Source organism: Ambystoma mexicanum, chromosome 2q (genome assembly GCF_040938575.1).
Source record: "Ambystoma mexicanum isolate Mex_15411 chromosome 2q, UKY_AmexF1_1, whole genome shotgun sequence".
Lineage (NCBI taxonomy): Eukaryota > Metazoa > Chordata > Amphibia > Caudata > Ambystomatidae > Ambystoma > Ambystoma mexicanum.
In genome coordinates this window covers 531,639,659-531,662,555 of record NC_090924.1, presented here as the reverse complement: position 1 = coordinate 531,662,555, position 22,897 = coordinate 531,639,659, and the positions used below count along the sequence as shown (strand labels likewise).

General features: G+C 49.5%; 1 protein-coding gene across 4 annotated transcripts in view; it reads right to left on the bottom strand.

Moving 5' to 3' along the window:
* REXO5 (RNA exonuclease 5) overlaps positions 1-22,897 on the bottom strand; it is a 1,375,618-nt gene that overhangs the window by 109,364 nt on the left and 1,243,357 nt on the right. For all 4 annotated transcript variants that reach the window (XM_069647648.1, XM_069647652.1, XM_069647650.1 and 1 more), the window contains one exon: positions 20,630-20,811. In XM_069647648.1, coding sequence (XP_069503749.1) covers positions 20,630-20,811 — 182 coding nt within the window. The remainder of the gene's footprint in view (positions 1-20,629; positions 20,812-22,897) is intronic.

Below are 22,897 nucleotides of genomic sequence, written 5' to 3'. Positions count from 1 at the left end.
CCCCTATTTGCATGGGTTCCCCGGAGTCTACTCCTTTGGAAGGAGTTGGCGGTTTGGAAAATACTCGAGCATCAAACTTGGAACGATCGGCCTTCCTGTTCTGCAGCCTGTGATCTATTTGAACGACCAAGTCTATGTAATCCGAACAGTCTTGTGGGGGATTCACTACTTGGGCTAAAACGTCTTTGAGTTCTCCACGTAGACCTCTATAAAACAGCGTAATCCTTTTGTCCTCAGGCCATTGAGTTTCCACTATTAGTCTATTGAAAGATGCAATATAAGCCAAAAAGGTCTTGATTACCCTGTCGCAACGAAAGAAGCTCATTGTCCAAGGCCTGCCCCTGTGAATGTCTTGCGAACAGTTTTTCCATACTAAGCTGAAAGGCTTGAAAATCATGGAGAACCGGATCATCTTGATGAACTAGAGGGATCGACCAGTCTGCCGCATTGCCACTAAGGTACGAAAGTACAAAAGCTACTTTAGCTTGATCAGTTGGAAAGGCTGCTGGCCGGCATAAGAAGTGCAACCGGCACTGATTGATAAATACTGCAAACCTCTTTGGGTCACCAGAAAATCGCTCGGGCGGGGCCAGAGGTACATTCCCAGGTAGGTTGATCTGCACTGGATTCATAGAGGATGTTGAAGGAAGATTTGCCCCTGATGCGGGTAACGGGGTCTGTCCGGCTTGTGACTGTAGCACTTGTCTAGCAAGATTGTCTGTTCTCTCCTTGGAAATAATTAGTTCCCTTCTTAGAGCATTGGTTTCCTGACGAGTTGCATGCACTTCTGCCCTTAGTTCCCCAAGTAACCGGGCTAGGGGGTCAGTATCCGAGGTTTCCATAGCGCCTGGGCGAGAGTTTTGCGGTAGGCTTTGCGTTCTGTAACGCTCACCTGATTCTCGCAGAGGCGCCGGTCTTGACTGGGCGACTACCGTATCTTCAAAGGTGATGTGTAGCACCCGGTTGGCTCTTTGGGCTGGACCTCTGTGCACTGTATGCCTGACGTGTAGAGTAAGATGTCTGCAGATAGAAAATATGGGGTTAATGAACTGGGGTTATTGGGGTGTCCCTATCTCTTTCCTCTTCTCCTCTCCTGTAGACCCCCAAAGGTTAATGCTCTCACCTTAGGTAAGTGAATGCCAAGCTCTCCATCTGCCTCGGGGCAGGGTGCTGTAGCCAGTTTCTTCACTGGATAGGTAGCACAGGCCTCTTGACTTCAGAGGACTGCTGTCCGTCGTTTACTGCACGAACGGTAAGTTTCGAGTCATTCGAATGTCTTTTTAAAGTCTTTAGTAATGATGTCTCTTGTTTTGCAGGGTTCCGGCGATGGCGGATGACGGGCTGAAGTGAGTTGAAGATGGAGCCCGTGTGATGAATAGAAGCGCCTGGAAGCACGTGAGTAAGCGCTTGTTGCCTGTTTCACGATGCGCTCTGTCTTTTTATTTTGCAGGTACGAGTTCGGAGCGGCTGCAGGGTGCCGGAATACCCACTGGATTAGATGTGGAAAGGAGTAATGGCACGTGAGTATTAAAGTTCCCCAATGTCTTTAAACGCACCTTGTTTTGTCTTTCAGATGCGGATGCAGCGCCGAAGGCCTCCGGAGCGTGCGAAGAGTTGGTAAGCTTTTGTCTTTCAGATGCCGGAATGCAGTATGAAGACCTCCGGAGCGCACGAAGAGTAGGTAAGCCTTTGCCTTTCAGATGCCGGAATGCTAACCTGTTCTTTCTTGTCTTTATAGGTGTTGCTGAAGACTGGATTCAGGATGGTAAGCCTTTTTCCTTAGGCCCAGGACTGGATGCAGAAGACACGATGAGCGTCCTGCTGCAGAGGGTGCAGAATAACGCAAAGCAAGATTCATCCACCGGGTGTGGTTTAAATAGCCTCCTGTAGTGCTTAGGTGTCTCCTTCCACAGCCACGCCTAAGTAAGAAAAGAGTTCCTGGTAAGAAAAGAGTTCCTGCCTTCCAGAAGAGTTCCAGTGTTCTAAATCTAGGGAGTGGCTCCAGCCCCACCCAACAGGAAAAGTAGTTCCAAACAGAAGAGGATCAGAGGCTCAACTGGCAGGCAAGTAAGCAGCATGGTCTGCTGCAGGTAAGTCCACCCAAGCATTATGAGCCCGGCGCTTCCAGCGCTGGGACTGGGCATATTTATGAGCCTGGTGCCACTGGCGCCAGGACTGGGTCCAAAAGGTCCCAATTGGGACTGGTTGGCACTCGGAACCTGGGTTATGGATCTGCTTCCAAGGGAGTTGGGAAAACCCTGACCTTTTGGAAGCAGAGATCATGACAGTATATATCCACAATGGTGCATGCATACTGACAGCCTTTGCTGCATAGGGCCAATATAATCGATCTGCCAGATTTGACCTGGTAACTTTCTTCTTCTCAACGTACCCTGGACTATTTGAGAGATGGGTCTATGCTGTTGGTGTTGACCCACAGGACATAGCAAAATTGTCTTCACTAACTCTAAAGGGATACTGATCCCTCGAGTTTGTGCCCACCTGATAGTAGCTTTTTCTCCAAGGTGCCTAAATTTTTGGTGAGCCCACTTGGTCAGACCCTCCAAAGCGTCCTCCTGAGCCTCTGCATCCAGAATAAATCTTGGTGTGCTCATCTGCAACAGAATTAAACCAACAGTCTAATGAATCTGTAGCACAATATGCATCTACATGATACACAGTGACTTCACCTTGTGATAACATTTCCACAATATCTTGCCACAGTTCCATTCCCCACAATTTTATTGAATGATTTTTCCATCCATTCTTTTGCCATGTTGGCAGCCACACCGCCAACCCATTCGCCACCGACCATGAATCTGTGTACAAATGACAGACCAGGGGTCTCTTGTTTCAATACTTGGTAAACTGAATATAGTTCTGCAAACTGACTGCTCTTTCCTTTCCCTGATGTTGTCAAAATCTTTTTTGTCTTGGGATTGTATGACACCGCTTTCCAGTATTGCTTGGTTCCCACATAGCAAACCGAGTCATCCGTAAACCAGGCATGCTCTGTCTGCTCCACTGTCAGATCGCCATAAGGTACTTCTTATTTCACGTGAGACTCACATATTTCAGTCACTTCCTGTGGTTTGTAATCTGTGGGTGGTATGTTGGCCACTGGCTCATGTTATTTTGCAACTCCACCCTTTCCTGATTTGACTCTGTCTTGAATGCACCATTTCCGCTTGATTATGCCGGCTTCTTGAGCGTGTCATATTCTGTATGTTTTAGGAGAGCTCAACACCCATTGCATGATCGGGATTTCGGGTCCTCATCAATACATCATGCCCCGCTGTCATTTGCTCAGTATCCACAAGAGTCCAATATCATGCCAGCAAGTGCTTCTCAAATGGAGTGTATGTTTTACCAGCCTCGGGCAACTTATGACTCCAGAATCCCAATAGAACACATTTCCTGTCTTGTTTCTGCCACAAACTACACTTAGCATAATTTTCTTGCACAGATACATTTAACTCCATTTCGCCTTCCTTCAATGGCCATAAATCAAGCACCTGCTGCATGGTGTCTTTTGCCAAATCAAATGCCCTTTGCTGCTCCTCCCCCCACTGAAACTCATTTCTTTCGTGTCACTTTATAGAGGGGGGCTAGGATCTGCCCTAGATGGGGTATGTGCTGTCTCCAAAACCCAAACTGCCCTATGAACTAATGAGCTTGTTTTTTGTTCATCGGAGTAGTGAACCCCAGTATATTCTGTCGGGCCTTCAGCACCATCTCTCGATGCCCATTATGGCATGAATTCCGAGAAATACTACTGTCTCAGCTGGCTCTTGAATTTTGTTAGGGTTAATCTCTCACCCTTCCTTCTTCAACCCTTCCATGATGACTTCTAACTGAGTTCGCACACTTTGCTCATCTTTCTCCTGAATCAAACTATGATATTTGTACGTCAGGTTTACATGGTAGCTTGTCGAAGTGTTCTGCCACCAGCTGGTGACAGATAAGGAACAAGTTACTTACCTGTAACTGTTGTTCTCCAGCATGGGTCTAGCATGGATTCACATGCTCATGAATATTCCCCGTCAGGCTGAGAATCCTCGGTAAAGAAAAAATCAGTATCAGTTTCGTTTCTGATCTGTCTTTCGTAGTAGTAACCAATCACTGATCTCTGCGTCATACTGACCACAGCCAATGACTGCCCTCTACCTAAGCCCCGCCTCCGGCAGCCATCCTCAGATTTAGTAGCACGTGAAGTGGCAGTATGACCAAGTGAAGAGCCGCAGAGGGGTAGGCGGGAGGGTTCGCATGTGAATCCATGCCAGACCCATGCTGGAGAACAACAGTTACAGGTAAGTAACTTGTTCCTTCTCCAGCATGGGGTCTGGCATGGATTCACATGCTCATGAATAAAGAATACATAGCAGTACACACATGCACAACCACGGGAGGTGGCAAAGGCTCAACATTAAGCATTACATCAAACTCAACATTAAGCAATTCTTACCTCCTCACCAGGCTCACCTTAGGCGAACAGGTTGCGCAGCACTGCTTGGCCGACCCTGGACTCCTCCCTGGAATCTTGATCGACGCAGTAGAATTTCGTGAAGGTGTGCGTCGACCTCCACGTAGCATCCCTGCAGATGTCTAGCAAGGGAACACCAGATAGGAACGCCGTGGTAGCTGCGATCGCTCTGGTGGAATGGGCTCTCGGACGGCCAGGCAGCGGTCGGTTTGCCAACCGATGACAGTACATGATACAGCCGGAGAGCCATCTGGAAATGGAAGCCTTCGAGAGAGCCTTCCCCTGATTGACAGGTCCAAAGTTCACAAAGAGTTGTGACGTCTTCCGAAAACACTTTGTGCGGTCCACGTAGAACTTCATCGCTCTAGCAACATCCAGCGAGTGCAAAGTCCTTTCAGCCGGCGACGAAGGCGACGGGAAGAAAACAGGCAACACCAAGGGTTCGTTGAGGTGGAAGTCCGACGGCACCTTGGGCATGAAGGAGGGGTGCGTCCTGAGCACTACCCTCGTGTCGTGAAAAGTCAAGTACGGGGCCTTGCAGGAAAGGGCCTGGATCTCTCCCACCCGTCGTGCGGAGGTGATGGCCACAAGAAACGCTGTTTTCCACGACAAGAACTTCAACGGAGCCGAGTGCAGAGGCTCGAACGGAGGTCCCATGAGCTTGGTCAGCACCACGTTGAGCTCCCACGCCGGGGCCGGAGCCTTCACCGGCGGGAACGATCTGAACAGTCCCTTCATGAACTCTTTCACCAGACGATGAGACCACAAAGATGTCCGCCCCATGGTTCTGGTGTATCGGGAGATCGCAGCAAGATGAATCTTGATGGACGCGTGCGCCAGTCCAGCTTTGGCCAGCGTCAGTAGGTACGGCAGTACTTGGGGAGCCGTAATCCGTAGAGGGTTAATCTTCTGTGCGTGGCACCAGACAGAGAACCTCTTCCATTTGTGTCCGTAGCATTTAAGAGTTGAGGACGCCCTGGCCTTTGCAAGAACCTCTCTGCAGTCGGCCGGTATGTCGTATCCTCCAAACTCTAACGCCGCAGGAGTCAGGCCTGCAAGCTCAGCGACTTTGGGTCGTGATGGAGGATGGCGCCTCCTTCCCTGGAGAGAAGTTCCGCGTCCACTGGCAGCTTGATTGATGGGGACGCTGACAAGTCCAGAAGGTCCGGGAACCATATCTGCCTCGGCCACGCAGGTGCGACGAGGATCATCCTGCACCGTGACCTCTTGAGCTGGTTGATGAGCCGGATCAGCAATGGCAATGGAGGGAACGCGTATAGAAACAGGCCCTCCCAGGGGAACGAGAAAGCATCGCCCATGCTCCTCGGCTGGGGAAACCTGCTGGCGAACCTCCGGCACTTGGAGTTCGTCGCTGTCGCGAACAGATCGATCTGGGGTGTGCCCCACCGTCGGAAGAGGCGGTCCACTACATCCTGTCGTAGTTCCCACTCGTGGCACGAGCGCAGCTCCCTGCTGAGTGAGTCGGCGATGGTGTTTTTTATCCCTGCCAGATGAAACGGCACCAGAAACATCCCTTGGGCGACGGCCCAATGCCACAGATCCTGCGCCTCCATGGACAGGGCTGGGGACCTGGTTCCGCCCCGTTTCCTGATGTAGAACATGGTGGTGGTGTTGTCGGTGAAGATCCTCACCACCTTGCCCTTGAGGGACGGAAGAAAGGACCTGAGGGCCCAAAACACTGCACGGAGCTCCAGGACGTTGATATGGAGGGACTTCTCCGTCGGGAGCCAAAGGCCTCTCGCGTGCAGATTTTCGGTGTGCGCTCCCCACCCTTCCAGGGAGGCATCCGTGGTCACTGTCTCCTGGTGGCCGGGGGTCTGGAAGTCCATGCCCGCCGTCAGATGCGCGCGGGTGCCCCACCACCGGATCGCTCGTCGGAAACTCTTGTCGAGTGCGATCCTCTGCTTGAAGCTGCCCATCGTCTGGATCCAGCGCGCGTCCAGGAACTCCTGCAATGGGCGCATCTGGAGCCTGCACAGGCGGATGAGGTAAATGCAAGAAGACATCATTCCGAGGAGGGACTTGATGGACCTCACTCTGGCCGCGTCCGCAACCAGCATCCGCTGCACCTTGCCCAAGATGGCCCTCGTCCTTTCCTCCGACGGAGAGGCCAGAAGCGACACTGTGTCGAGCTTCGCTCCCAGAAACAGTGCGTCTTGCGCGGGCACCAGGTGGGACTTGGCGTAGTTTATGGAGAATCCCAGGTCCGTGAGAAGTTGGACGGTCCTTGCCGTGTGCTCCACGGCGAGCTCCTTCGTCTTCGCTCGGATGAGCCAGTCGTCCAGGTAGGGGTAGACGTGGATCCCGTCTCGGCGCAGCTGCGCCGCCACTGGTGCGAGGCACTTGGTGAACACCCTGGGTGCCGACCTCAGTCCGAAGGGGAGGGCTCTGAACTGGTAGTGACGCCCTTGGACCACGAGCCTGAGAAACTTTCGGTGTCCCTTTAGGATGGGAATATGGAAGTAGGCATCCTCCAAATCCAACGACGACAGGAAATTGCCCTCCTCCAGCTGACCCAGGACGTGTTGGAGGGTGACCATCCGGAACTTCTGTGCCTTGATGAATTTGTTCAGTCGTCGTAGGTCCAGGATGGGAAGCCATCCTCCCGTCTTCTTCTTCACGAGGAAGTATCTTGAGTAAACTCCGGAGCCGCAAAGCCTCTTTGGGACGAGCTCGATGGCGCCCTTCTTGAGCATCGCCTTTACCTCCAAGAGAAGTTAAGGGATGTGATGTTCTTTCCTGGCCACAGGGGGGACGCGCGGGCACCTCTTTAGAAACTCGAGAGCGTGACCCTGAGCTAGGGCGTCCAGCACCCAACGGTCGGTGGAGATGGACTCCCACACGCTGACGAAGCTCGCCAGCCGGCCTCCCACCGGGGTGCTTCGGTGGGGGCCCGATCCCACGGCCGGTTCAGTCCTGCTTCGACAAGGCTTTGCCACCTTGTCCTCCTTGGCGACGACGGCGGGGTCCGCCTGACTTGCCTCGTTCCCTTTAAGCTTCCTGCGACGACGAATGGGCTGCTTGACGGTAGGTGGAAAATCCGCCGCCGGAACCTTTGGAGGCACCCTGTTTGCCTCCGCCGCTCCGAAAGGGCGGCCGCCGTTGCTGGAGAACCCCAAGAGCCCGGGCCGTCTCCGTGTCTGGCTTGATGCTTGAAGGGAATCGTCCACTGTTTTCCCAAACAGGTTGTTTCCGTCGAACGGCATGTCCAAGACTCTGGTCTGCACATCCTGACGGAAGTCAGTAGCCTTGAGCCATCCACGCCGCCTAAGGCACACGCCGTTGCCCAACTGGCGAAATCCAGTGTCAGCGATGTCTGTCGCAATCGTAATGGCGTGGTCCGACGCCACCTCTCCTTCCTGCAAGATCTCTAGGGCTTCAGTCCTCTTGTCGTCCGGTAGGAAGTCCAGCAGGGGGGCCAGTTTGTACCACAACTCCCTGTCGTAGCGGGCTACGATAGCCAAGGCGTTGGCCGCCTTAATCGTCGTCGCTGCAGATGAGATGACTCTGCGTCCCATCGTATCTAATTTCTTTCCCTCGCCGTCCGGCGGGGAGGTAGACGTAGAGGCCGCACCCCCCCCGCTTTCTTCCTGGCCGCCGCAGAGACGACTGAGTCCGGGGTCGGCTGTGCCCGAAGGCACAAGGGGGCCGCGTCCGGGACCCGGTACTTCTCGTACCGATCCCTTATAGCCGGCGTCGTGGATGGGTTCTTGAGGAGGGCGAGGCCCTCATCCCAAATATCGTCCAGTAGAGGTACAGAGAGGACCGTCTTCCTCTTGGCCTCGCGCCGTTGATAAAGGAAACCTTCCTTCTTCTTCTCTTCCGGGCAGAGCTGGAAAAGCTCGGATACCCTGGCGATCATGGAGTGAAACGGTCCAATCTCGTCGGGCGGGGAAGCCCGGGTGGGAGGTGACGACGGCAGATCCTCGTCGTAAACCTTGTCGTCCGTACCCGTCGCGGCCGTGTCAGTCCCCGTATCATCCCCACGAGTCGTGGACGGGGAGGAGGGCTGAACAGGGCGCGATGGCTGAAAAGGAGGAGGAGGATGAATCCTTCTCCTCTTAGGGGGAGGGCTCCCAGAAGGGCCTGGCTCCGGGTCCCCTGTCGGGAGCGGTTCCTCCGCTGGTGGTAACGGCAGTCTCGTCCTTATCTCCGAGCATAAGGACTGTATAGCCAACAAAATGGCCGCCGAGTTGTCTTGCGGCACTTGTTGAGGGGAGTCCGACGGGCGGTCAGGGGCCCTGTCGGCACCCTCGATGTTATCGTCGTCTCCTACGTCGGGGTCCCTCCCGACGGGCTGGTCTTCTTCCACGCCAACGCCGTGGCTTAAGACTTCGATCAGCTCTTCCTCATAGGTTCAGGCCGAATCCACGATGACCTCCTGCCCCCCCCTTTTTCTTCTCCGTCGGAGGTTTCACGGGGGTCCTGTCGATGGGCATAAAAGAGGACTCCCTCCGCGATGGCAGGGAGACTCTGAGCCCTGAGGTCGCCACCACTGGTGTAGCCTCCACAGGCTGAGCCAGGGCCGCCGTGACTGTCTCGATAGAGGCCTTGGCCGGATGGATTAAGGCTTTCACCACCTTAGGTGCGCTCACCGCCTTCTCCTTGGGGGGAGGGTCACTGCCTCGCTCCCCCTCCGATGGGGCCTTCGAGCTCGACCGGGGTCTCTCCAGGAGCTTCGCCGGGTGCTCAGCCTTCCTCTTACCCGAACCAGAGCGTTGGCTCATGGTTGATGGTGCCGGGGAGGATGCGCCCTGCCTTGCGCCCGTAGAGCCCGACCGTTCGGCGCTCCCGGTGCCAGCGGACTCGCGGTGCTTGGCCTTGTGTTGGACCCCCGTCGCCGGGGCGTCCTCAAAGGTCTTAGAAGACCGCTCGGACTTCTTCTTCTTCTCGCCTGACGGGCTCTTCACTTCCAGCCAGTTGGCGAGACGTTGATGGCGGTCCTTCATGGTCCGCTCCGACATATTGCCGCAAAACGCACAGTCCTTCTGCACGTGCGTCTTGTCCTCATGTAGGCAGTAAAGACAAAGGGAGTGTTCGTCCTCCTTAAAGACATTCTGAAGCTGGCATCCAGGGCAGACCCTGAACAGCTTTCCAGGCGTCGAGCTTCCCTTCTCCTGGGCCATGTCCGAGATGGGCCTGAGAAACTTCTGGAGTCCTCCAAAAGCGTGGCTCGACGAAATCTTCACCCTTGAGGGGCGTAGACGAATCCGACATGGGTCCCCGTTGATCGGATGAAGAAACGGTGGAGCTTGAGGCTCTTTTGACCGAAAAATAGAAGTTTTTTGAGAAAAAACGTGAAAAAATAGCACTAACGCTCGAGAGCAATAGCACGAGGATCCCAACACTTGAACGTGCGGTAAAAATCTGAAGATGGCTGCCGGAGGCGGGGCTTAGGTAGAGGGCAGTCATTGGCTGTGGTCAGTATGACGCAGAGATCAGTGATTGGTTACTACTACGAAAGACAGATCAGAAACGAAACTGATACTGATTTTTTCTTTACCGAGGATTCCCAGCCTGACGACGGGGAATATTCATGAGCATGTGAATCCATGCCAGACCCCATGCTGGAGAATTGGGTTATGTATGTAGGCAATGTATGTACCCCATAGGTAATCTCGTGAAGGTGTACTGATGCCCGTTCCAAGAAAATGCAAACTGTTCTTGGCACTCCTCAGCAATTGGCACAGAGAAAAATGCATTGGCTAAGTCTACCACTGCATACCAGGTTCCCTCAAACTTTTGGACATTCTCAATCAAAGCAATGGAGTCTGGGACTGCGGAGGAGTGTGTTTATACAACGTGCGATAATCCACCGTCATCCTCCAGCTTCCATTCCCCTTTTTCAAAGGCCAAAGCGGATTGTTCCACGCTGTAGTAACAAGTCGTAACACTCCTGCCTCTACATACCCTTTGATGTGTCCTTATGCCACCCGGGAAGGTAGTATTACTTCATCGCTACCCACTTGGTTGTCAAAGGCACATGCACTGGGGGCTTTTACAATTTGCCTATGGTAACGGGTGTACAAGTCAATGCACTCACTCCAAATTGATCTCAGAGTCAATCCTTCCAAAATGTCAAACCCAATTATGTACTCGGGTACCGGGACAATCAACACTTGGTATTTCTGCCTCGTCAAATTGCCTATTTTCATCTCCACTCCTGTTTGTACTGCAGGGGTTTCCTTCCGCCCTAGCCCTGTAATGGTAAAGTGTCTACCTTTAAATCGTGTTGGATTTCCATAAATCAAAGAGACCTCCGCCCCGGTATCAATGCTCGCACCTCTTCTGTATTTCTAGGCCCTCAAAAAATCTTAACATTAACATGAGGTCCCCTATCAACTTTTCTGCAAGCAGACGCTACTGGAGTTTGGCCATAATCCTAATCAAAGTTCGAATGAATGTATCCCAACTCTGACTCTAACATGGCACTCACCACCTTCCTCAAATCAGCATGTGTTGGCTGGTACGGGGAAGGGATCCCCATTGACCCTTTGTCCTGTTACTCCTCAGGATGGGCTGAAGGTGAGGTGTCCCTCTGTGGCTTAGTCACCACCTGTCTCTTAACTTTTTTATAGCACTCTTTTGCTGCAAGCCCTCTCTTTTTGTACCACTCATACATTGCCCTTGTTTCAATGCCATCAATTTCTTCTCGTGGCACACCATCTTTCAACAGGGCTAAAAATATATCCTTTCTGGACACTCTGGAGTCTCTACTATCTTGCCTCCTACCTTCCGCTCCTCTCTCACTACGCCCCTCTCTCACTTGACTTTTGTTCCATTCCCCCAAGTCTACCAGTTGCCCGATGGCATCCACTACTTCATCAGTGGGCTTGCATGTCATACCCATAGAGCAATGTCATGATGAAACTTTTGTATGTGGGTCGGGTCAGTTCTTATCACCATATTTCCGGTTGAAACTGAAAATGGCACTACCCCCATGTGTCCTGGCTCCTCTACATGAATTGCCTCCTTCGTGGCATGCTCTTTGATCTTTTGAATTGCGTCTTTCAAAGTATATCACCTCTTTTCCTCACTAGGCCAATATGTAGTAATGGGATACTTGCAGTTCCACCCTTGGGCTGCTAGGTGCAACAAAGACAACTAAGAAGCTTGACCATTAGTTTTAGGGGGCGGCCCTGCTCTTAATACCTCCTGTACATTGGTGTCATTTGACAAAGGCAGGATGCGCTGGGAATCTGTTGCATCTACCAATAACGCTGCTGCCTGTCCATCAAACAGACCCACCATCCATGCCAGCAAAGGTTCCCCTGACTTTTGCCTCAGACGAGCAATGATTTCCCCAACCTCCTGTTGAGTGTAATCTTCCAGCGTGGTTAAATCTACGACTCCGCCCACACGATTATGCGGATGACAACAGGCACGGCGTCTCATAACAGGCTTAGCTGCACTATCTTTTTATTAAGTGCTGACTTAGATTCTTACTCCCACTCCGAGGAGCTCTCAGAGCCTGTTGAGTTAAAGATGTTGCCATTCCATGTGTCGGGTCCCAGTCTATGCCTGCTGTAGCGATTACAGGCACTACTTTCCTTTGGTTGACCCCCCCCTCGTCTCTTTCTATATATATCTAGAGCCATTCTGACTTCTGGCCTCTCTGCTACGGTCTGATATCTATCAGCCTTGTCCTTAAAAATCTTCATTTGTAATTGCTGAATTAATGCAATCTGTCTTTCGGCAGCTAACTCTTTTTCCAGCCGTAAAATATCCTCTTTCAACTCTACATTCCTCTGGTGTAGCTTTATACAAGCATATAAGAGGACCCACCCCCTTTTAACTAAAGCGGCACATTCCTTTCCCATCTCAACTGAAACCTGCTGTAAACAAAACTACCTCCGCGGGGCTTGTGTCTCCTAAACTCTCATCCCATGGTTCACTTAAGCCTGCCCCACATGCCCAGGCTTGGGATAATTTATCATATGGAATCTTGGCCCATCCTGGAATCATGAATGATATCGGGATATTTTCTGCCAGCGGAAGCCCCTTTTCTCTTAAACAAACTATTCATGGTTACAATCATTTACAAACCTCTTTTTTCTACAGTCACTCCTTCACTCCGGCAACACAGAGAACACTGATCGAGGCAGCCTGGCACTCACTGCTACATGCAAACAAACTTTCACTTACAAAATAAATCTTGCCTACCAGCGCTCAAGCACACATTTTGGGATATTTGGAACGCCGCATCACAAATACCCTGCTCACAGCGCCAAAATGCTTTGCCTGCCAAAAAGTGTACAGACAGACATATACCTTTTTATCACCAGTACACTGAAGGGCAAACCTTGGACACAGGTAGGCAATTCAATAATTCACATATACACACAGTTAGAAGATAAGTTAGCTCTTATATGGCTATTTATTGATATTTAGGCATACATAAACGAATACACTAACAGAAATAAATCACAGAAAAGACAGTAATCTTTAAGAGAATACATCACCGGGGGTGCAACTACACTCCTCATCTTGCCAGAAGTGGCTGAAAATCTGTGGAACGCAACCAGGCACAGAGCACAGCAACCTACAGATTCGATGTGAAGCGTCCCCCCTCCGACTGAGGCCTTTGTTTTCTGTCTGACCTTTCCAGAGCACCGCATTGTACGCCCTCTACAAAGGCAGAGTGGCATCTTCTCGAACCTTCTGGCATGAGCGCCTGCTCATTGGCGGCTAACCGTTAGTCCCCGGCTGGACTTACCTGTGGTAACCTCAAGGAGCAGAGCTTGTCCCTTTCTCAAAAACAACTCTAACTCATCCTCAACTTGGACAGTGCCCATAGCAACCTTTTCAGGTACCAGCCTGCACCTGCGGACCCCAGTTTTTGCAAGCACTGTGTCCTTGGATGAGCCATGCAGACCAACATAAGCAACGAATAACATTGAAAACATGGTTTTCCAGTAAAATACTGCTAATGATGCTGAACATCTGTGTACAAGTGCAGCTTTTCACTGAGGCATAGAGCAAATATCCATTATGGCTTCCGAGTGCCCCCAGAATGCACTGCACACCAGCGCCATATTTTAGCTCAAGCATTACACAAGACTGAAGTACTTTTATTTCCTGCAAATACGATTCCATCTCCCCTAGCTCCTCTCTCAATTTCCTTTCCTATTTCTCAGCTTCCTATTTCTTCCACAGCTCGTAACTTGGGTCTTTATTATTTCCTTACTAATTTTTTCACAACTTTTCTACTGTTCTGTTTCATTATTTGCTCTTCCCTCTCCCTTGTCTTGCGCCACTGAAGTCTGTTTTAAATGCTTCCATTTGTCTTCTCTATCTTATTTTTCCCCAGGACCCCATTGCTTCTTCTCTCTCTACTCTTGGTTGGCTCTCTTTTTATTCTCGGCTTCAATTTAACTTTCTGTGTTTAGTCTTTAAATCTCTCTACAGTCTGGCGCCTGCCCATCTCTCTTCTTTGGTATCATTGTAATTGTTTATTTGTAAAGCGCTTATACACAAGTGTAGTGCTTCAAAGCACTTCAAGGCAGGAAGGGCACAAGGGGATATTGTCATTCTGATGCCTTGAAGATTCTGAATGATCTAACAGCAATAAATAGCATAGGGGGGAGAAACATACAAGACAAAAGGTTGGTAAACAATGCGCTTATGCATGCAGGCACAGCCAGGTAGGGAGGGGAGATAGAAGAGGACATGGCAGACTGACATGCTAAGCCCAGTACATTCAAGTTCGCGCAAGGGCACAGATTAAGTGCGTGTGGGGGTGTGGAGGGTGGACAAGTGCACCCAGTCCAGCAGGAGCCAGGATTAAGTACAGAGTGGGTGCCACTCTCATTGAACGTATTCCACGTGTAGTAGTGCAAGGTAGAGTGCAGAGGCCTAGAAGCAAGTGCAGGACTGGCAGGGGAGCCTGGGACCTGTGAGGCCCTGGAGGTGCACCAGGTGACCAGTCAGCTGACTGAACAGGTTGGGGATGAAAACCAAGGAGGGAAATCAGGCGAGAGGAAGGACGTTAGCAGTGGAGAGGGAGAGAGCAAGAGGAAGAGAAGAGGAATGTCTTGAAGAGTTTCCGGAACTTAAGGAGGTCTGGCTAAAGACGAAGAGAGGCAGGAACCTGCAGAGGATAAGGATATACCCCCAAATCTCTGTTTGGAAAAACGGCTCACCGAGAGAGTTGGAGGAGGCCGAGCGGAGGGCTCTGGAAGTAGATTATTTAGGAAGAGAGCGTTGTAGATAGTAGGGGGCCCTGTCCCCAGAAAGCCTTGTGGACTGTGCAGAGGGACTTGAACTTGATCCTTGCAGCCACAGGGAGCCAGTTGAGAGATTTCAGCGCCAGATAGATGCAGTCCCTTGGCTTGAGGCCAAGGATAAGTCTTGCAGTTCAGTATGGGAGAAAGGAACCGAGTTCTACCTGGGATCGATGGTCAGAAAGAAAGCATGCAAGTCACGCCAGGGCTTGGTCAGTTATGTCCAGGGTCTCACAGAGACGGGAGATCAGGATGTTGTGGTTTACCGAATCAAAAGCAGAGGCGAGGTCAAGAAGAATGATGACAGAGGGAGAGTTAGAGTCAAGGTTTGAGAGCAGGTCTTCACTGGTTTTCAGAAGAGCAGTTTCTGTGCATCTGGATGCCTTAAAGCCAGGCTGATGGTCATGGAGACAACCAACAGATTCAGTGTGGAGGGTAAACTGAGAAATAGCCAACTTCCCCAGGAGTTTGCCAAGGAAAAGAGTGATGGAGATCGGGTGATACTTAGCCGGAATAGTAGGGTCGACAGAGGGTTTTTTGAGCAGAGGGTGCATAAGCGAGTGCTTGAGAGAAGTGGGGAAGACTCCAGTGGTGAAGGAGAGATTGCAGAGGTCTGCAAAGGCTGGAGCTAGCGAGTCAATGTTGTCCTTAATGATTTTTGAGTGGCAGGGGTCCACCTGTTTGGAGGAGGTTTTCATAGACCGGAATTGTCTAGAGATCTCCACGGGTGTGACAGGGGAGAGGAAGGGGAATGGTAGAGGCGGCCGAGGGGGGTCTAAGGGATGCTTGTGCATGAGTGGGTGAGGAGGCGAGAGATGACAGGATGTCCTATGTTTTGGTGGTGAAGTGTGCAGCTAGGTCCAAGCAAAGGGCCTGGGAGGTGTGGTAGACGAAGAGGCTGCAGTAGGATTGTCCAGTTCCTTACAGACTTTGAAAAGTTTGGCAGTGTTGTTGGATGCCGCAGAGATGCAGGCTTGAATATGGACTCTTTTCTTGGACCAGATGCAGAGTCTATATTGCCTTTGCAGAAGACAGCAGGCCAGTTTGTCAGAGAGTGCGCCTGACGATCCCCAATTCCATTTCTGCTGCCCTGCACTTGCGTTTAAGGTCAGCCAAGTCAGAGTTGTACCAGGAGTTGTAGGGGCCTCATGGCAGGGGCAAGGATGCCGAGAGCATTGGAGATGGAAAGGTGAAAGTTAGAGAGGGCAGTATCACGGTGGGTGTCTGCCGCAAGAGTAGGAGGAGGAGAGTAGGTGGAGGCAAAGGCAGCCACTAATCCTTTTTTCATGGGTCGGATGACTTTGAAGGTTGGAGGCAGTGCAAGGTGTGACAGTGCTAAAGGAGAGTATGAGGAGGAATTTCATATTCCTACTCGTTCTCTTAGTTCCCAGTACCAATTTCTTCTTGCAGTTGCTCGTCCTCAATCATGCTAAATCATGTGATTTTGCTCTTTCACTTTATTAGCCTTTTCTCATTGGAACTCTCTCTCTCTCTCTTTTTCTTCATAATCTTTATTCCGTTCCTCACTGAAGACCTATTTTCTCCAACCTGACATATAAGGCTGATTGCTCTTATATTGTACCTGCATTTCCCATTTTATTGTACTGTTTTAAGACTATGTACAGCACTTTGGTTTAAGGCACTTTATAAATCACAAATAAAATACAAAGAAAATACAAATACAAAAGGCCCTATATAAATCACAATTACAATGCTTGTTTCATCATTGGTAGCTGTAACCAAAGTGCTTCATGACAGTTTCTACCAAACTCAGACCTGAGTGACTGAAGGCAATGGATTTATAAAGGACAGGTAACTTGAAGAACTCTCTCTTTCATCAGTTTATTTGTGACGTTAATACTTGGCAATGTATAAACAAAAAGGTGAAAATTAAACTTGTGTGCAAGCATCAGAAACAATAAATGTAGATTCCAATGGTGTTGGGAACAGATATCAAACTCTGCAAATACCAAAACTCTTGTATGCAGGCTTATATGTCATGGCATGACTGCAGAAGCAAAACAACACAGGATGGAAAGGCACACAGCAATACATAAAACAGTGGTTTGTGCACAAAGTCTAGAAAAGGTTCCTCAACTTCACAACTCTTCTTGAGAATTAGACAATGTCACATTTCTATTCTGGTTTAATCAACAGGAAAAAAGAAAACAAGGGTGAAGTGTGCAAGCAGGGCTTTAAGTGGGCCGGGGCCTGCCGGGGCTCCGAAATTCCGTTTTGAGGCGGGGCCCTGCCGGGGCCCAGTAATCTCCCCTGACAGCCCTGGCCACTACACGAAAAGGCATTTTTTTCTACAGCCTGAAGCTCTCGCTCGTGTGCGAGAGCTTCAGGCTACAGAAAAAAATGCCTTTTAGCCATAATGGTGGCGCCGCACCTGCGAGGCATCCCTTTAATCAAGAGATTCCCGTCGGCCGGCGCCACCATTATGGAGAAACGTGAGGCCGCTGGAAGCAGAGGTCTTGCTTTCTAAATACTGGAGCTCCCACGGATTCGCGGGAGTTTCAGTATTTAGGAAAGACCTCTGATTCCAGTGGCCTCACCCTTTCAGCCTTAATGGTGGTGCTGCCCCTCCCCAGCTGGCGAGGGGCAGCACCACCATTAAGGCTGAATAGACAGGCGCTGTCCCCTGCCAGGCAAGCCTACACAAAATAAATGTAGAGATCAGCACCCTCTCCCCCATAGTGGAGAGGGTGCTAATCTCTACAAAAGGTTGCCTGGCAGGGGTGGCAGTAGCCCATTGAGCCGGGGCTCGTCAAGGGGGCGTGGCCTAACGGGCCATCAAGACCCCCGCTGTTAGGCCACGCCCCCTCGATGAGCCCTGGCTCGATTTGTAGTGCCACTTAAGGCACTGTGTGCAAGGTACACTTAGGTGGAAGGGCTAGTGCAAACGGGTGGCCTGCCCTTTCAGTGGTTAGTTTTACTATACGTAGCATTAAGCCTATGCTTCAGTACCATACACCATGACCACTATACCTGCATGTTTTAACTGGAAAGATTTGGACGTAAGAGTACCTGACAGTGTCAGGAATGTCCCCCAGACAGAGTTATTTGGCTTTCCGTTTTCTTGACTTCCCACTTATTTATCCAGTGGTAGAGAAGTGGTGGGTAAAGTGACTGACTACATGTTGATTGAGATATGGGAATGTAGAATCGTCTCATCATCTGAGTGCTTTGGCTGAGGCACGGTTTACCAGAATTACCATGTTTTTTCTAGAGAGAGATTAACAGTCAGATTATACTCTGCTGCCTGGGATGTAGTTTTACTGTGGATTACACCCAAACCCTGGCATAAACTAACTCATTAATCATTATTAGGCTGCAACCAGAGATAATTCCTAGGTACTGAGGGAACAAATCAGTGGGAGCGTTAGAGCAGCCACATCTTGCTCAGTACTGGTTTGTCACAAGGGCTCTACGCTCCTGTACCCTCAGCCGAATGTGCCGATAGCCACCAGTTCGATCTTATAACCAAATCTTGGACCGACTCCTATGGCCTAGAGTTTGCCCTTCAGGTGACTGGCATCTAACCTGAAACAAGCAGTGACAAACCCAATAGTTTTGGCTGAAATTATGGCATTACTATCATCTCTTCGGGAGCTCACACTAATAGCCAGTTATTGGTGTCACCTGCCCGGGAAGTACCATTATATGTCAGTGAGGAACATCATGTGTGCTGGTTTGATATATGGCAGTTATTTCTATGATAAACCAGGGAATGCCATCAAAGGGCCAAGTATTCAAAAATGTTAAGAGCGTGGTATCAAAATCCCAAATACACACCACAGATATGTGTTGATTGATTGATTGATATTTTATTTCTATCGCGCTCGTACACAAGTGTTTCAGAGCGCGACAATCGAAACCCAAGTACTTGCACCATCTCCGTCTAATTTGCAGGTACTGAAACCATTGTCAAGGCTATGTGTACTTAGCATAGCAGTGTCAGGTTCCAATACACCCAGTTAGCATACCAGTGCTAAATGTGTTTATGTCCAGTTAGCTAAGAGCAGCCAGGATGAACTATGCACAATTAAGACATAAATGCCATCATCAGCCACCTTAACTCAGTAAGGCCAACTACTATTATGCCCTGTTACAACAGCAACGCCAGTTTCAGGGGAAGTTAGGAGGGCCCCAATTCCTGTCTCCTACCCATGTGGCAGTTTATTTATGTGCAATACCAAATCGCATTACCCCATGCTTATAACCTCAAATGCTGGACAGGTTTTCTCTTTTCATCCAAGAGAAAAAATATTCTGGAGAAGAACACCCACTAGAGAGAGCCACAAGCGCCCCATTCAAAGACTTCAGAACTCTCCAGCGGAGAGAGAGAGAGCAAATGGGAAGTTTTGACAGAGACCTGACTTCCCCATCAGAAAGTTAATGCGAGCAGCATACAAACAGCACCATGGGAGAGGAAGCAACAGAAGCAAGAGCCAGAGCTCCAACGCAGCAGTCACCAAAGCCTTGTACCGCACACTAGCCTCAATCCGCCCAATGTGCAGAACAGGATGGCTCCCCTGGACCACCGGGGACATACAATACCCCCCACCCCCCAAACCAAACTTGACTTACCTCATGGGCGGCCACTTCGGAAGGCCCCCAATACAAAATGGGACTATGTTGGTCCACGGAGTCTCTGCGCAGATAAAGGGGCGGCTTTAGCTACTATATGAAGGCTTTGTTGTATGTAACTCCTACCGGGTGGGGAAGACAGGCCCAGATTGGCTAGAGACAGCAGACCAATCAGAGGATAGGGAGGGGGTTAAAAGAGACCGCAGGAAGTTGTGGGATGTTCGGGTGAGGTCAGAGGAGAAGAAGGTGGCTGACAGAGAGACCATCAGGAGCAAGGACGGGGACGTGGATTGTGGAGGCGATTTGAGGAGCAGGTAGTAGTAAGGTTGAGAGAGTAGTAGTATGGAAAGAGTAGTAGTAGTAGTATTGTGGAGTAAGGAGTGACATCAAAGGGTGGAGGCAAGACTTAGAAGGAGTGAGAAACATCAGAGGGACAGAAGAGGAAGACGCAAGGACTAGAGAAAGTGGATGGAGTCAGAGGAAGGAGAGTAGCAAGAAGGGGACATTAGAAATAAGAGGGAGAGCAGTAAATGGACATGATAGAAAGGGGACTAGATTGATTAGAGTTTCTGGAGATACAATTCAATATCCCTGTTTAGATAACTAACCCCTGGATAGTGTAGGGTCATTCTAGGAAGTTACTGGGGGAGGTCAGATAGATAAGGTGTTCCGCCTTTTGGTCATCACCTCTAGTATAACTCAAGACCTGGACAGCAGGGGTCAACATTCGGTATATACTAACCTGGGGAATAGAGATGCCTGGGCTAGAGAGAATTGGTACTTTCTAGTCCAGAGAGGGGGACAATGATTTGTGAAGGTAAGCCAATGAGCTGTGCTGTGGCTGTCCTTTACAAATCATTTATTTCTGCAACATGTGAAGAAGAGGTCTGTGAAACTTCATACGCAAATGTCCCATCTCTGCATAGATATTTCGGCTAGTCCAATAAAAGGTATCACAATCTGCAACTTGTCCAGTTATTGTGCAAGACCCCCATTGTGTTTTGGTATCAATTCATCAAATTATTTATTTGGGATACAGGATTACACTTACAGCTTAAGCCCAATGAAACCTTTGAGCTAGCAAGTGCTACAGGGAGGGCTACTGCAACTCTTCCTTTAACAAACCGGTATCCTGCACCAGGTAGCATTAGGTAATCCTACCTTGTGTGCAGATGAACGTGGTGGTAAATGCTGGCAAATTCGCATTGTGGGGCAAAGCAACACATCAGTTACATTATATTTTCGTATTTAGTGGCAAAGTGCATCAAACACAACAGCAACAAATAGCTATAGACATTAGTTCCTTTACCAAAGTGTTGGTGTCTTGTCCTGGATTCTCTTCTACAGGGTCATCGCCGCGATCCACATGGTGATGCAGAATCCAATCATGAAAATGCCTTGGAGTGAGAGCTTTCCTGCTCTTCATGTGCCCATCAAAGGGTTCATTGAGAGCTGTGAGTGCAATCAGAGCACTCGTATAGTTGTGGAATTCTAAAGAGAGAGAGAAAATTATCAGCGAGTGCAGTCTCTGACCTGGAAATTCACTTTATATTGCTAGTCTCTTCGGTGGTATCCGTTCATTGCATCGACAACCAAAGCGTCGACAGCCATACCATCTAAAAAAACATCTAATGCATTTTTTTTAGATGATAAAGGCTTTAGTTCAATTTAAAAAATGGGTTTTAAAGGTTAAAAGAAGTGGGGTTGGGGAACCCCCATTTAAAAAACTAAAAACAACAAAAAAATAAAAGAAAATACACTTGATGCTTTTTTCTCAATGCTTCTTTTTAGATGGTAGGGCATTAGATGCTTTGGCTGTCGATGGAATGACTATAAACCTCTTCGGTTTAACAGTGACTGTGGCCTCAGTTCAGAACACGTCTGTATTGATAATGCTAGTACAAATGAGGACACGCATTGGATTACACTGCATTATATCCCTCAGAATTTTGAAGGAGTGTGGTTTTTGGTTAATCACTGAGCGATATGAACCGATATAGTCTGGGCATTCATGGAGGGCCGTGCTCCCTTAATGTTTTCTCTCCATGATATATGATATGATATGTGGTATTTATAACGTGCCTGTACACAAGTGTTTCTAGGCGCGTGGTGCCTCCCATGCAGGCAGAACTCCAAGTGCAGCGCTACCTGCCATCACAAGCGTGGCTTTGAGGCCCGCCTCTCCTGCCAGACACAGACCAAGACTTCCTTCACCAACCGCCCCGCCCCATCCCGGACACTGCTTACCCTCCCCCACCCCAGGTCGCTGCCGACAGGTACGACCGAGTGCCTTGACTCCACACTCCACAGCTACTGCAATCCTTGCCGAGTTGCACCTGACAGACGCTATTGGCCCTTTAAATGTACCCAAGCTTCTTCCTTTTCCGGCATCCTCGCGTCACCAGCTGGACGTGCTCCCTTGCCCCAGCCAATTTCCTTAAACTGCCCCAAACAGATACCTCCATCCATAGTCCCGTGTTGCCCTCTTTTTTTAAATTCCGAATTCAAGAAATTCAATATTTAATTAGGCCTTAATTTAGACCTTCAGCCATACCTGCCTCGTTATATGCCCTTCCTATGCTCTGGCTTCAGGGCCGCTAGCTCTGGGTTCGGCACTCAGGCTAGGTCTATAAAGCTTAATTATAACCCTTGGAATGTGCACAAAGGTTCTTAACGTACAATCTGCAGGCTAAAAAAATCAACAAAGCCCGCAGATTCTTCAGAATGCTACATTTGAAGACTACTGTCAGTACAGCGCATTCCTTCAACCACTTCCTTGCAACTGCCCAGGCAGATGTATGTTCTAACAACTTCTATACACTTAAATATACAGTACTGGGGTATACAAACTTTGGTTTCCCAGATATTTTGGACCGCAACTCCCATCAGCCCTAACCAGCATAGTCAATGGTGAGGGATGATAGGAGGCATAGTCCAAAGCTTATGGAGAGCCACAGGTGGCAGACCCCTGTACATTATACTATCAAAAGCGACAAAGGTTATAATAGCTTTATAGATCCAGTACCCAGGCCTTACTGGGGTTTATTGTCCCCTAAACCTTGTTAAACAACCTTGATGTGCTCTCTCCAGGGCCCATAATGCCTGGTATGGCCATTGGCCCGGTTCTATAAAGCCTAATTAATATTTACATTCCATTTTGATATACTATAGAGCTTATTGAATTTGGTGCTTAAGTACCTTATTTGTCAACTTATTTCCTTTCATCTGTCATTAACCTCCCACCCAAATTAATGCTTCACTTTTCCTTTTTGTGCTTTAGATCACCATCTAAAAAAGAAGTATTGGCCAAGCAACATTTCTGGCCCTTGCTTAGTGGAAAGCTTTTGTATAAGTTCATGTATGAGCCGATAGCCCGCATATAAATGACCCCAACAAACAATATCGGATTGACCCCAACCGGAAACATGAATCTGTCTATGGAAAGACAGTTATGAACTTCATCAGGCAATATATCTTAAGTCACCTCCTGTCAACATGCATGACACAATCTGCTGTATAAACAGAAACAACATATCTGGTACCTCGTTCATAAGAAAGTGTGAGTATGACGCCCCCC